The following is a 14,582-nucleotide window of genomic DNA, read 5'->3' on the forward strand; positions in this document are numbered from 1 at the left end:
AGAAAAAAAATCAATCCATTGTTTTCAATAATAAAACAGACATTATATTTAACCTTTATGTTAAAGTGCTGAGTCGAAACTCACTATGGTGAGTCGGAGCTATACAATCATGTAGTTCTGATTTGTCTTATCGTGCTGTAGGATCGATATTTATTCCTTTGACTAGAAAACATCACATGATAAAAATCCAAAATATTTGATGATTTTGATTACTACCCTGAAGAAGTCTAGACAAGTTAGCTGGACGAAACGTTGGAATTTCAATCGCTGAGACTATTTCAAATATAATTTTCACATATAATGACTTCTCTTTACTCGGCGCCCAATTTCTGTCAAATTATTCGTTCTAATCTTGACGAATATAGTTTAACTAAACCATAGTACTATAAGGTACACAAAATATTGGGTTTTCTGTGCACAACGGTATAATAGTCATATTAAAATTGACTCCTCCTGATATCCTTGGTTCTTTAATAAGTATCCTTACTCCAAAGTCGAGACAATGCATCTATTTGCATTAACGATTAGAAGCTAAGCATCAGGATACGTGGCTTCCAAATAATGAATTCAAATTTTCTAAGACGACGTTTTAAGGTTATTTCCAGTGAAGGACTAGTTATCGTAATTTAAATAGTTGCCATCTAAATATAAGTTAAAACTTGTAGATTTCTCCATGATGCGTCTTCACATTTAAAAGATAAATGTAATATGAATTGGAAACACTGAAAACAATGTTGAGATTAGATGGTGGTTGGAGGTAGTCAACAGGAAACCCGGATTTCGTGCTACTTGGCACTCGTCAGCAAAGTGCACCTGTAATCTTGAGGGAACTGATTCTCCCTGGCGGATTCGATCCCGTGTCACCCAGCTTCACAGTCAGATACGTTACCACTAGGCTAACCAGACCATGACCGACCTCCTGTATGACTGAGATGTAATCACAATTGACTGACCACTGGGCGTGTCAAGTCCTTCTTAGTGCAGATCGAATGCTATCGACCAACTGAACACAATGTCGAGTCACCTAGACTAGCGGCCACATTGCAATTTGATCGATAGCATTCGATCTGCACTAAGAAGGACTTGACACACATGACACTGATCACCACCCAGTGATCAATCAATTGTGACACTGAAAACAAACCAACAGTATTTATTTTGTTGTTGCAGGAAGATTTGCTGAAGAGTAAGTACATACCAGTCCTAGTATGAATTATGAGATTACTTTAGTAGTCGAAAACTAGGATGCACTTGATGCCAAAATCTGAAATAATTGCGGTAAGGCAGTCAGAGACCAAAAACTCTAAACAGTGCCGCAATACCTCCTTCTTATCCCTTTTCTCACATCCAGTGTTTCTATATTTCTAAGCCATTTCAGCATATGGATCTACACTTTTACTATTTCATTATGTTACGGATCATTATTATGCAAGCTGCGTTTCTAAAAATAAATCTACAAATTATTCTTCAGCAAACTGTTAATCGATATCCTGCATCAATCATACATATCATTTTAAGACCAAACAATGAGTAAGAGATGGTGACGGGTATAGACTAATAGTTAGGATATGGTATGATTATCCAACGGGAACAAAAATACACTATTGGTTGGAAATCTGGATCAATATTTTGAGGGGTACATATCTATATTAATGAATGAGTTTGTGAATATATCTGATTTGGTTTACTAATACTGTTTTCTGATAACTTATAGTCTTTTTACGAAGGTTAACATGTCAGACTTGTGTATAGGAAATGTGCACAACGGTTTTAGAAATGAGACGACCCCCCAACAATAATAACGAACTACCAACTTCTGTTAGTAGATAATTATGTGTACATATTATTATCGAAAAGTTTTAATAGACGATATTATCCATAGATTTTTTTGCAATTTATTTATATACAAAAGAATACCATCTGCTCAATTATTTTATCATTTTGATTGAATGTCAAGTAAATACTATGATTTTAAAATAAGATAATAGGAAATTAGAAATTACCAAATGTATACACTTAAAACAACCATATCAAATTTTATAATCATGGAAAATAGTGTTCAATAACGACTGAGCACTGTTTGTAGACAACTATCAATTAGCATTGCATCTTGTTCCATTTTCATGGACCAACATTCAACATCACCCAGTTCTTTAAGTACATTACGAATATCGGAAACAAGCTTTAGCCATATATTGACATGGTTCTGATAAATATGTAATTGAGTTATTAACTCTTTGAATTCACTGTTTAGTCGATGCTGATTTATATATGCCTAAAAAAGACAGAAATCAAGTTAATGTATGTTGTATTAAATGAATGTTAAATATTGAATATAATATAAGCTTATGCTTAATGTTACTGAGTTGTTCGAGTTTTATAACCAAAAACTAATTGTTGAAAAATGTTCTAGTATAATAAGTGGCATAGATGACCTGATTTGTAATAAGTAGTGTGACTCATATATATTTGGTGCCCTCTTGTACTAATATTTATGTGTTCAACTAAATAAATAATTTGTAATAAGTATCACTATTAGTATCATATGAGTCAAAACTTTCCACAATAAATCTAAATGAAAAATAGCAGTCAATGGAGTCGATGTAATGCCTCAACTGTAACAAAATCACAAGATCCCAAACTCAACCAAAATGAATTTATTATTGTATATAAAATAAGAATAAAACAATTTTCAAACTCCTTTTATATCTGAAAAATTCTCCGGTTTATTTCAATTTAACAAAATCCTATAAAACAAAGTAACCAACACGAAAAATGACTGGGCTTAACTCTCGTCAATTCACTTTTAAGATGTACTCTAAAGTTGTCAATAGTTTAAATATTTTTATTACACGTCACTTGTGTATTTTTGAAGTTTCATTCCTAGTAATACAATACAGAACGAGGCAATTTTTAATTAGATTATTTAGGCGGAATTTCTTCCCTTTTTCAGGTTTAGAAACAAGTATACTTAATAGTTCCTGCTTGATCTAAAGATCTTATTTGACTTTGTCAGCAAAAGTCCTGTGTAGGTGTTTGGCTGTGACAGGAGGGCAGGATAATAGTACTTTGTTTCTAGAAGCTCGTTAGACAATATTATTGAACGTGTAGAAGTTGTCTTTTAAAGTAATAGTAACAAGGTATTCGCCAACAATATCTACAATACCTCAGTTCAATACTACTACAAACAGATAGACACAATTATACTTACAGATAACATTTCATGGAAATCTATTTCCTATTTGAAGATTCACAAATTCTCCTGGAGTTCTTTATGTACTCTGACAAAATTCAGGGTTGTAGTATCTTGAAAGAATATTAGTTTTATATCGCACTCGTCAAAATAAGAACAACACTTTAGTAATAACTACTAGCAGCATCTAACTTATGAACATTGTGATACAATTAAATGAATTAATCAGTTACACTTAAACTTATGGTTGATTGTATTTAAACACTTGCATAGACATTTCTTTCGATGTTTTCTAAATTACCCAACGTATGTTGTAAAGCCATTTGACGAGTATACTGTGTATCAGTCCGTTCTCTATTACTTAATGACCATTATCCATAGCCCCAGGAGATATGGGTAGGTTACGAGTATTCTACATAAATCAGCACAATTCGGGAATTTCAGCTTTAACTGGTATAGTCTCTTTAAGATTTTGTCGCTTGAGCAAACAAAAATTTACTTTACAATTAGGCAATTAACACTAGTTTACGCACTCGACTTTACTAATAAGCTAGACTGTCATATGCTACTCGAATGAAATTGGGGCCCACGGTACTAACCAGTAAACTTCTATCCTGAGGTTGGAACTTTGTATTCATCGAGCAAAACTCAGTCAGTGACAACGTAGAACTTCGTACGTACGTACATCAGTTCGAGTTGCCATACCACATTAGGACAGAGATGCAGTTGTCGATTCAAATCCCGTAGTGGTAGAGGTGGTAAGAATATAAGCAGTAATCGGAAAGACTAGGGTCTGAAGATGTTATTCAAGGAGTATAATGCAATGAAATGAATTTGGAAAGAGGAAAAAAAGGGACATGAAGAATTCAGAAGATTAGAATTTGGGAGAACACAGAGAGTGTATGCACCTGCGCCATTGCAAACCATTTTGAGCCATGTCATTCAGGGTCTCTAACCATCGGTTGCTATCATCTCGCGGTCCTCAACCAGGTAGTCTACACCTACCAACATGACTCAGTCCACTTGTCAGTGACTTCATAGACTTGTGCCATGTTTTGGTTTGACCGCCCCTAGCTTTCTTCCAACCTACTCCTATACCACTGAACATCAGACGTCTAGGCAGTCGGTCGTTGGGCATACGTAACACGTGTCCCAGCCATCTCAACTGATGAAGTTTCACCACTTCATCAATCGATTTGCCATCCTTACCTAGTACCCGTTTCCTAACAACTGCATTACTTACTCGATGGTCCCAGGATATACGAGCAATGTTTCGAAGACACCTATGATCAAATACTAGTAACCTACGAATATCCTCTACTCTTACCAGTCATGTTTCACTGCCATAAAGTAGGACGGGACGAACTGCTGCGCAGTAAACACATCCTTTGGTTGATAGACGGATATCTCGTCTACACCATAAATGACGCAAGTTGGCAAAAGCTAGTCGAGCCTTTTGTATCCGTGCTGAGATTTCGTCACACACCAGACCACAAGGGCGGATGAGACTTTCCAGATAAGTGAAGTGGTCGACACGCTCAACTACTTCACTCCCTATTATTAGTTCGAGTGTCAATGCAACCCAATCCTGAAGCAACATTTTGCATTTCGAGGGAGAGAATCGCATCCCGAACATGTTTGCACTGCTGCTTAGAGTGGTCAGAAGACTCTGCATTTTGTCACCGTCTTCACCAAGTAGAACTATGTCATCGGCATATTCTAGGTCAAAAAGTTAATCTCCCGGTAGAGGTTCAACCCCTGGAAATTTAGATGAGGAAAGTGTAACCTCTAAAAGCACATCAACGACAAAGTTAAAAAATAATGGAGAGAGTGAACAGCCCTGACGAACACCACTTGAGGTAATCAATTCTGATGACAGTTCGCCATAAGCTCTCACTCGACCAGTTGTGTTCGATTAGAGAGCCTTCACAAGGTTAATGTACTTCTTTGGTACTCCTTTCAGTGACAAACACTGCCATAGAACCTTACGATCAACAGAGTCGAATGCCGCCTTAAGGTCAAGAAATACTACCATTATGGGGCGTCTGAACGTGTGTCTGTGTTCTAGAACCTGACGTAGTGTGAATATCTGATCTATACAACCACTTCCAGGTCGAAAACCAGCCTGATTTTCTCTAGTCTGCTCTTCACGAGCTTTCGTTAGGCGTCGAAGTACTATTGAAGCTGGTATTTTAGACACTATGTTAGTCAAACTGATTCCTCTATGATTGTCACAGGAGGACTTTTGTCCTTTCTTATAGACTGGCACAATCAGTGATTGAGACCAGTCAGATGGGATTACGTCCAGTTCCCAAATCCTACCTAAGACCTCAGTTAATCTCACTGCTAATACTGGACCACCATCCTTAAAAATCTCAAGAGTAAACCTGTCACGGACTGTTGCTCTCCCTCGCTCCAGGTTTCCTATTGCTTTTTCAACTTCGTAAAGAGACGGAGGACCTACATTAACTTGCCATTCAGGTTGACTAGAGATCGTGGGAAACCGAAGTGTGGCTGAAGGCCAGTTGAACTTGTCCCTAAAGTGTTCTACCTATAGATCCAATCTCCTGTATTGAGAATGTATAATATGTCCATCTTTCTCTGAGAGTGTTTCGCTAACAGTCCGTTTCCTAATACCGGTTTCCTCAACAAATCTGAACAATTGTCTGCTATTACCTATTGCAGCTGCCTTTTCCATCTCTCTTGCTTTCGCTACCCACCACTGTTCGTGATCATTGCGTAGGCTTCTTGTCAGCTTGAGCTTAAGCTGACTCCGCTCTTCGTTATGTTCAGAGCCGGATGGAATGAGTTTTCGAGCATCCATCAGTGCGGTAGATGCTGCTGAGATCCAGGAAGACGGAGGTTGACTATGAATACAGTGATCTTGAGTGCTGTTAGAGGTATGAGGGCGGTTATCACTTCCCGGTTGCCCAAACCGTGGAAGGGTTGTTCTGGAGGTACCTGAAAGGGAAATTGGATTAGAGGTGATCTTAGTGACCTGGGAGCGTGACCGCAGTGCCCAAAGGACAACTGCTTGAGGTCAGTCACACACGACCTTTTTATGGGTGATTTTTGTGTTAGCTCCGTACTTGTTGAGACCTTACCGCCGAAGACGGATATCCGTGGGATAAGGTGAGGTGTGCATTTTTAGAGTCAACCTTTTCTAACCCCACCCCTCCTTGTGAGAAGGCAGCATCGCTGTCATGCTGGTTGTCTGAAGGAAACACTTTACTGCTGTCACACCTCTGTACAGTCAGCAGTACGACTTCACCTTCGGACCTTGGGTTTGTTGCTTTTAGTCTAACCGCTCTTCAATCGACCTGTCTGACATGGTAGGACCTTGAGGAACGGTTGTTCCAGCCAGTATAGCTCGGTTGCTTCATCACGATAGGCAAGCCCGACTACCGCGTCAAGGTAGCAGCTACAGTTGAGCAAAAATACTGATAAATCAAATGAGCTCCTGCCCAGTCAAATGCACAAGATAGTTTAAGGAAATATTTGTTTTAAGTAAACTAACACACTTTCAATCTACAGAATATGACAAAAAACAAACTGTTTTATCTTAAAAAAAAAGCTGAAACAAAATACCAAATACGCTTTATCAGATTCAAATGAATGCTACTAATATGATAAGAGTATTATGTCTACAAACCAGTATCAAATGCCCACCACTAAATATGTGAACATTATAACAACCAAAGTAACAAATCATACCACATCAGACATCCTATCTCGGTCTTATTTCCTATGGATGATGCTAATGTTAGTGTTGAATTCGCAGTTAAAACAGACGGAAAATTTGAGTCACACAAACGAGAATGGTAGATGTCCCCAGGAAAAACTTTCTTTGAGGATTTGATTACCAATAATAAGTCAGTAGACCACTATTATTATGCGTCTGGGGATCTGAGATGTGAATGAAAACTTGAAGCATCATGACAAAACACGCCCAAAACCACTTATGTTTGAAAGTGTTTTTACCTTTTCTTATGAGTTACCTGTTTATCTATGAAAGCATTACTCCCTTAACATAAATAGCATTTATACTAGCTTTGCGAAGCTTATTAAAGTCTTATGAATGTGGAAAATGAGATTTTTCCAATAACCATAAGTTTTAAGGATAAGGGTCACACATCTATCAGACATACTGCAATATGATCGCTTTTTGCCAAGTTTTTGCATAACAGTATAGTATGTTTGTTCACTTTTACCCAAATGAATACGAAAAATAAAATTATCAATAGACTTGGTATTTCTTCTTATTTAACAACTATTGAACTATCTAGGGATAACCTAAAACAAAAGAATACTCCAGTCCTAACGTAAAGTCCCAAAAACTGTAAACAAAACGACAATATAGTTGGCTGCAACCTCAAAGAAAAAATTTAACTACATATATTCCTACAAATATTCAAAAGACAACTATGACAACACTTTGAACGAAAAAGTTCAGTTGGAATTGGTTTGCGATATGAGTGAGGATGATTATGAATTAGAAAAATATCGATGTTACCCCTGATTTTAATTTACACGGACAAGGAGACTAACTATCCTTTTTTTCTACAAAGCCCCTGACGAATTGGGTAAAAAAACACTGTTTGTGTATCGGCAGTTTTCAGGCAAAGTATTTCTGAATTCTATCGACAAATCAAACAATCTAGAAAAGGGCACTTTACGTAAAGAAAAATATTTGCTGAAACCTTAAGAAAGGAAAAAACTGGAGAGCAATGGCACTAACAAAAAGAGAGAAACACCTGTTTTCAAAATCAATGCTGTAAATATGAAGAAATGGTATTACTTTTGACACATTCTCATCGATTCTGGTTAATAATCCATTTGTCATCTCATCAATTGAAACAAGCATAGTTTGCTTTTTCGTTTCCAGCTGAGCTTTTCTAAGAGTCTTTTCCTGTTGGTATTCCTTATAAATTAGAGATAACATTCAACACTCCAACACGAACGTTCTTGGATCAATCAGTTGACCTAAGGCAACGTGTAACTGACTCCTAGTTAACTGAGAAAAAACATGGGAAAATACCATAAAATAACATTGATTATAAGGCTCTTGAAGATTAGCTCGCATGCGTTCATTAAAAAGTCAACTCTTCATGCCGCAATAAATCGTCAAAGCATGAGATAGATTACTAGTGCATGTTAGCAATCAACTTTTTGATACCGATCGTCTGCTACTATTGACAACTAATCAGCCTGGTGTTGATGCAAGGACAAACTTATGTCGTTCGATCCACATAAACGTGGGTTATGTAAAGCATTCCAAATAATATCAACTGGTGAGGGGTTACACCCTAGATTGCTGGACTAGTGTAGCAGTATTGTCCCAGAATCTGCCATTGCGTCCTGTAGTTACGTTCATTAATTACCTAGTGAAGCAAATCCCGACCGTTGTTGCTACCTTGACGCGGTAGTCGGGCTTGCCTATCGTGATGAAGCAACCGAGCTATACTGGCTGGAACAACCGTTCCTCAAGGTCCTACCATGTCAGACAGGTCGATTGAAGAGCGGTTAGACTAAAAGCAACAAACCCAAGGTCCGAAGGTGAAGTCGTACTGCTGACTGTACAGAGGTGTGACAGCAGTAAAGTGTTTCCTTCAGACAACCAGCATGACAGCGATGCTGCCTTCTCACAAGGAGGGGTGGGGTTAGAAAAGGTTGACTCTAAAAATGCACACCTCACCTTATCCCACGGATATCCGTCTTCGGCGGTAAGGTCTCAACAAGTACGGAGCTAACACAAAAATCACCCATAAAAAGGTCGTGTGTGACTGACCTCAAGCAGTTGTCCTTTGGGCACTGCGGTCACGCTCCCAGGTCACTAAGATCACCTCTAATCCAATTTCCCTTTCAGGTACCTCCAGAACAACCCTTCCACGGTTTGGGCAACCGGGAAGTGATAACCGCCCTCATACCTCTAACAGCACTCAAGATCACTGTATTCATAATCAACCTCTCTCTTCCATTCCTATTATTCTTCCTACATCGACTTTCAACTCTAAATTTCCTCTTTCGGCTTCCTCCTCAAGTGTCACCAAAGCCAACGATCCTAGTGCTCAAAACACTGCCCCAGGTCTACTGAAACCTCGCTCCAAACTACACATTGGAGCCTTCAACGTACGAACCCTATGTCAATTCGGTCAGCAGGCTTCCCTGGCTAAAACCCTAGAGTCTCTTACCATTGATGTATGCTGTGTCTCCGAAACACGCATACAGGATTCCAGTGTGGTCATTCACTTGACCTCACCTCGTCAAAACGGAGAGCCAATGAGATACACCCTCCGTGTATCTGGTGACCCGATGGCCAGTTCTCGTGGACTGGCAGGTGTAGGCATAGCACTAAACATGAGGGCCGAACAAGCACTGTTAGAGTGGATCCCCGTCAACAGTCGTTTATGTGCTGTTCAGCTAAACGGCTACGTAAGAACTCGGAAGGATAGGGACACACGTCGTTGCCTTTTTGTCGTTTCTGCCTACGCTCCCACTGACTGCAGCTCAGATGAAGTGAAAGATGAATTTTACAGAAAGCTGTCCGAACTTCTGCAGAAAGCTAAACACTCAGACATAGTACTCGTAGGGGGTGACTTTAATGCTCAGATAGGTAGTTTAAACCAAACAGAAAGGCATTTAGGTGGATATTTTAGTATTCCGACACAGCGAACAGATAATGGTGATCGTCTGCTGCAACTATGCTCAGACAATCGTTTATTTTTAGCAAACACAAATTTTAAGCATAAGGAGAGACATCGTCTAACATGGCGACCCCCTACATCAAATCAACGATGGACTCAACTAGATCATATTGCCATCAGTCATCGTTGGAGAGGGTCGGTAGAAGATTGTCGTTCATTCTGGAGCACCTGCTTGGATTCCGACCACGCCCTAATACGGGCACGCATCTGCTTGCGCCTCACTGGACGCAAAAAAGCCACACTGAAAAGACCCGCTAGAACTGAGTTGAGTAACGAGAAAACCAAAAGTAGGTTCCAGGAACAACTGAGGTCACACTTAGGTAGTTCTGAAGACGAGGCTGACCCAGATGTTGCTTGGAAAGCTATACAAACAGCTGTGGAAACAGCAGTGACATCTATTAGTGAATTAAACCACAGAGTTACAAAGAACCAGTGGATTTCTTCAAAGTCTATCACACTGATGGATTCTCGCAAACTCGTCCCATCAGGTTCCGAACATGATAAAGAGCGACAACAAATCAGATCTAGGTTAAGAAAAAGTCTAAGAAACGACCGTGAGCAGTGGTGGGCAACGAAAGCAAAAGAGATGGAAAAGGCGGCGACTATAGGGAACACAAGACAGCTTTACAGACTAATAAAAGAAACTGGAATTAATAAGTCAAGTGTAAGTGAGATTATATCGGAAAAAGACGATACACTCATCTGCTCCCAGTCCAGGCGTTTAGAACGATGGGCGGAACATTTCAGAGAACAGTTCAGCTGGCCTTCAGCTACTCTACAACTACCCTCCATTCCCAGACAGTGTGAATGGAACATTGAAGTAGGTCCCCCAACTCTTGCTGAAGTTCAAAAGGCTATAGTTAATCTAAAACGAGGAAGGGCAGCTGGTCCAGATGGATTGGCTCCAGAGGTCTTTAAGGATGGTGGTCCAATTTTGGCGATTAGGTTGACTAATATTTTAGCTAAAATCTGGGAGTTAGACGTTATTCCATCTAACTGGTCACAATCACTTATCGTCCCAATATATAAGAAAGGGTCAAAATCATCCTGTGACAACCACAGAGGGATTAGTCTAACTAATATAATATCTAAAATACTAGCCTCGATAATTATCAGACGCCTAACTAAGACTCGTGAACTGAAAACACGAGAAAATCAAGCTGGCTTCAGACCTGGTCGTGGCTGCACCGACCACATATTCACCATTCGTCAGATTCTAGAACACAGGCATACTTATCGGCGTCCGACAATGGTGGTCTTTCTCGACTTAAAAGCAGCATTTGACTCGGTAGACCGCGAGATTCTGTGGCAGTGTCTGTCATTGAAAGGCGTACCCCAGAAGTACATAAACCTTGTGAAGGCTCTTTACTCGAACACTACTAGTCGAGTCATAGCTTATGGTGAACTGTCATCTAATTTTACAACCTCAAGTGGTGTCCGTCAAGGCTGTCCACTTTCCCCATTTTTGTTTAACTTCATCATAGATCTACTGATGGAAATAACGCTCACGTAGACTGAATTTTTGGGCATTGATCTTCTACCAGGAGGTCCACTTATCGACTTAGAATATGGAGATGACATAGTCCTGTTTGGTGAAGACTCTGACAAAATGCAGAGTCTTCTGGTAGCACTGAGCAACAATGCCAGAATGTTTGGAATGCGCTTCTCTCCCTCTAAATGCAAGTTGTTGCTTCAGGACTGGTCTGCGTCAACACCTGAACTAAGGATAGGGAGTGAAGTAGTCGAACGCGTTGACAACTTCACTTATCTTGGAAGTCTGATCAGCCCTAATGTGTTGGTATCGGACGAAATCTCAGCACGGATTCGAAAAGCTCGATTGGCCTTTGCCAACTTGCGCCACCTATGGCGAAGGCGAGATATCCGTCTATCAATAAAAGGACGAGTATACTGCGCGGCAGTCCGTTCTGTTTTAATTTACGGCAGCGAAACATGGCCATTAAGAGTAGAAGACACTCGTAAGCTATTAGTATTTGACCACAGATGCCTTAGAAATATTGCTGGCGTCTGCTGGGATCACCGGGTAAGTAATAGTGAGGTTAGACGCAGGGTATTAGGGAATGATGGTAAATCAGTTGATGAGGTTATGAATCTTCATCGACTGAGATGGTTGGGCCACGTGTTACGTATGCCTGAACACCGACTACCACGACGTGCAATGCTAACCGGTGTTGGAGATGGTTGGAATAAAGTTAGGGGCGGCCAAACCAAAACGTGACATCAGTCCTTGAAGTCACTAACTACTAGTTTGAGCCATGTTGGTAGATGCAGACTACTTAGCTGGGGTCCGCGTGACTATCGTAACCAGTAGTTGGAGACTCTTGGTGACATGGCTCAGAATCCATCACAATGGCGTCGGTGTATACACTCTCTGTCTTCTCTTAAACTAAGAGATTAAAATTGATTCATATCTTTCTCTCTAAGAACTAATTCTTTCTTCCTGTACTATATCCTTATTGCAATCTTTCTTTTATATATTACCACCTCTGAATTAACTACTTTTATGAATCCGGTGTCCATCTTGTTGTGTTAATGAGGTATGGCAACTTGGACCGATGCATATATGTGCCTGGTCCTACGTTGTAGCTGACTGACTGAGTGAGTGAAGCAAATTGCATAGTTCCGGTTTTTTATTAACAAATTGTAGGTGGTTTCACTACTGAAATGTCTCCACCTGTTCATCTCTCAATGAAGCAACAGCTAGACAGAGTTGCATTTGAGATGATGGTGACATAACTGTAAGGAAGGTCAACGAAATTCTGGACCTTTTTTGGGTGTGAATTCCTGAACTGGCCATGTACGTCCAAAGTGTACTTTGTCGTTGCTACAATGTGGGACCCAATTTTCTAGTTTCGCAAGTGTTCACGGACCTAACTGTAATTTTTCTAGTTTAGCAAACATTATTGTTATACCAGCGGTACGTAGTCAACCTTTCACATCGCATTATGGATTCATAGGTTGGATGATTGCTATGATATAGGGCATTCGTTTGTCTATTATTGGTAATTTGGCTGTTTCGATACTGCGTTTGAAATGCAGAAGAGTAACTTCTTTTTGTAGAACACTGAATGAAAGTTCAACACCAACCTGATATATGCAACGGAAACGCATTAGCAACTGTTAAGAATTCGAGGACATTATTTATTGGTGGGGAAATTGCTTTTTTAACTTTGTTAAACATTTCCACTTATAGCGCACCAATGTTTTGATTACGGCAATGCTTATCTATCGCGACAGATTGATTCTACTTATCAACTATGGTTCAATTGCTTTGGAATCGCGTTCACTTTGAAAAGTTAACTGAAAATAAAATTGAATGGGTGCGTAGTAACTTTTGTGCACATGTTATTAAGTCAACAGGATTTTCTGTACAATCATTTTTTGGGAAATTTTGGGGAAGGCTCTTTCACTTTGGGGATTTCCCCAAAATTTCCCAAAAGTTGCCAGCTTGGGTACAGACCACTAATCCCAGACAACCCAAAAAGGGGAAATAAAGGCGAAGAAAGGGGAAATAAAGGGGTAAATGCTTCGGTAGCGAAAGGGGAAATAAAGGGGAAAACGCATCAGACCATATGGTCTTGGAGATAACCCGGAATCGTGAAGAACGTCCCAAAAATGCGAAAAAAAATATTGAGGTCAAATCACAGAGAGTAGATGGGTTTTCCCAAAGTGTCATAAGATTCTAGGTAAAATTTGGGGGGTTTTGTGCTATTTCCCGAAAATTTCCTATGATGGCTTTCCTAAAATTTCACCAAAAATAGAGAGACTGGGCCCATCAAACAAATATCATAAATACAGTGTGTAACATTAGATAGGTTCACTCAGTGATTCCAAATGTTTTGGAAAAACTAGTGAGTGAATACTTGTGATTTGTAGAATTCAACCAAAAGGCCGCCGAAGAACATACTTGAGAGCGATCATTATCCAATTTTTTTCAGACCTCAGTGATAAGGATAGGAGGTCCATCGACCTATATTAATCTTTGCAGTTTTCAACGATAAGGAGTTTCACTCTCGTTTCGAATATATCAATAGAATGTGCTAGTATTACGTGTTCCGGCAGAGAATTTCAGTAATTCACTACTCGGTGCGAGAAACGAAACTCCAGACGTAAACGATTTGATCTCGGTTTTTGAACTTTCGTCGAATGTCCTTTCAAATGATCAGTCCTAGATGGAAGCAAAAGATAAGACATGTTAATACCAGGGTCATCGTTCAGAATACAATAAGCCAATATTATATCACCCGCTATTCTACGGTAACATAACGGGAGACCTTATCGAAGGCCTTACTTAGATCTATGAAGATCACATCCACAGGAATATTCCGATCCTTTGCCGCAGCCCAATCTTCTCTCGCAATCAGTAGATTTCTCAAGTATGATAAGCCTCTCCGAAAACCATGTCGTCCCTGGAGAAAAGATTATGCCCTTCAAAATAGTTTATGACAGATATCCGAGTGATTTTTTCCATTAGTTTTACAACTGCACTAGTTGAGCTAACGGGACTATAGTTACTAACTAAATCCCTACTCCCAGCCTTATACACCGAACTTATTATAGCGTCTTTCCAGTCTCTAGGCTGTCTGGACTGTCTCAGAGGCATGTCAAATAGTATCGTTAATGGTTCAGCAATTTCATCTGATATGGCTTTCATAATTCTAGGATGA

General features: G+C 39.6%; 1 protein-coding gene across 1 annotated transcript; it reads right to left on the reverse strand.

The window, feature by feature from the left end:
• Window positions 1-1,824: 1,824 nt before the first annotated feature.
• BLOC1S1 (biogenesis of lysosome- organelles complex 1 subunit 1) lies at window positions 1,825-14,126 on the reverse strand. The gene is made up of 2 exons (XM_051212224.1): window positions 7,992-14,126; window positions 1,825-2,275 (listed from the first exon to the last, which is right to left on the reverse strand). The coding sequence occupies exons 1-2, from the start codon at window positions 8,133-8,135 to the stop codon at window positions 2,060-2,062; spliced, it is 360 nt and encodes a 119-aa protein (XP_051072381.1). The 5' UTR covers window positions 8,136-14,126; the 3' UTR covers window positions 1,825-2,059.
• Window positions 14,127-14,582: the final 456 nt, after the last annotated feature.

The sequence above is a fragment of the Schistosoma haematobium genome, chromosome ZW (genome assembly GCF_000699445.3).
Source record: "Schistosoma haematobium chromosome ZW, whole genome shotgun sequence".
Classification (NCBI taxonomy): Eukaryota; Metazoa; Platyhelminthes; class Trematoda; order Strigeidida; family Schistosomatidae; genus Schistosoma; species Schistosoma haematobium.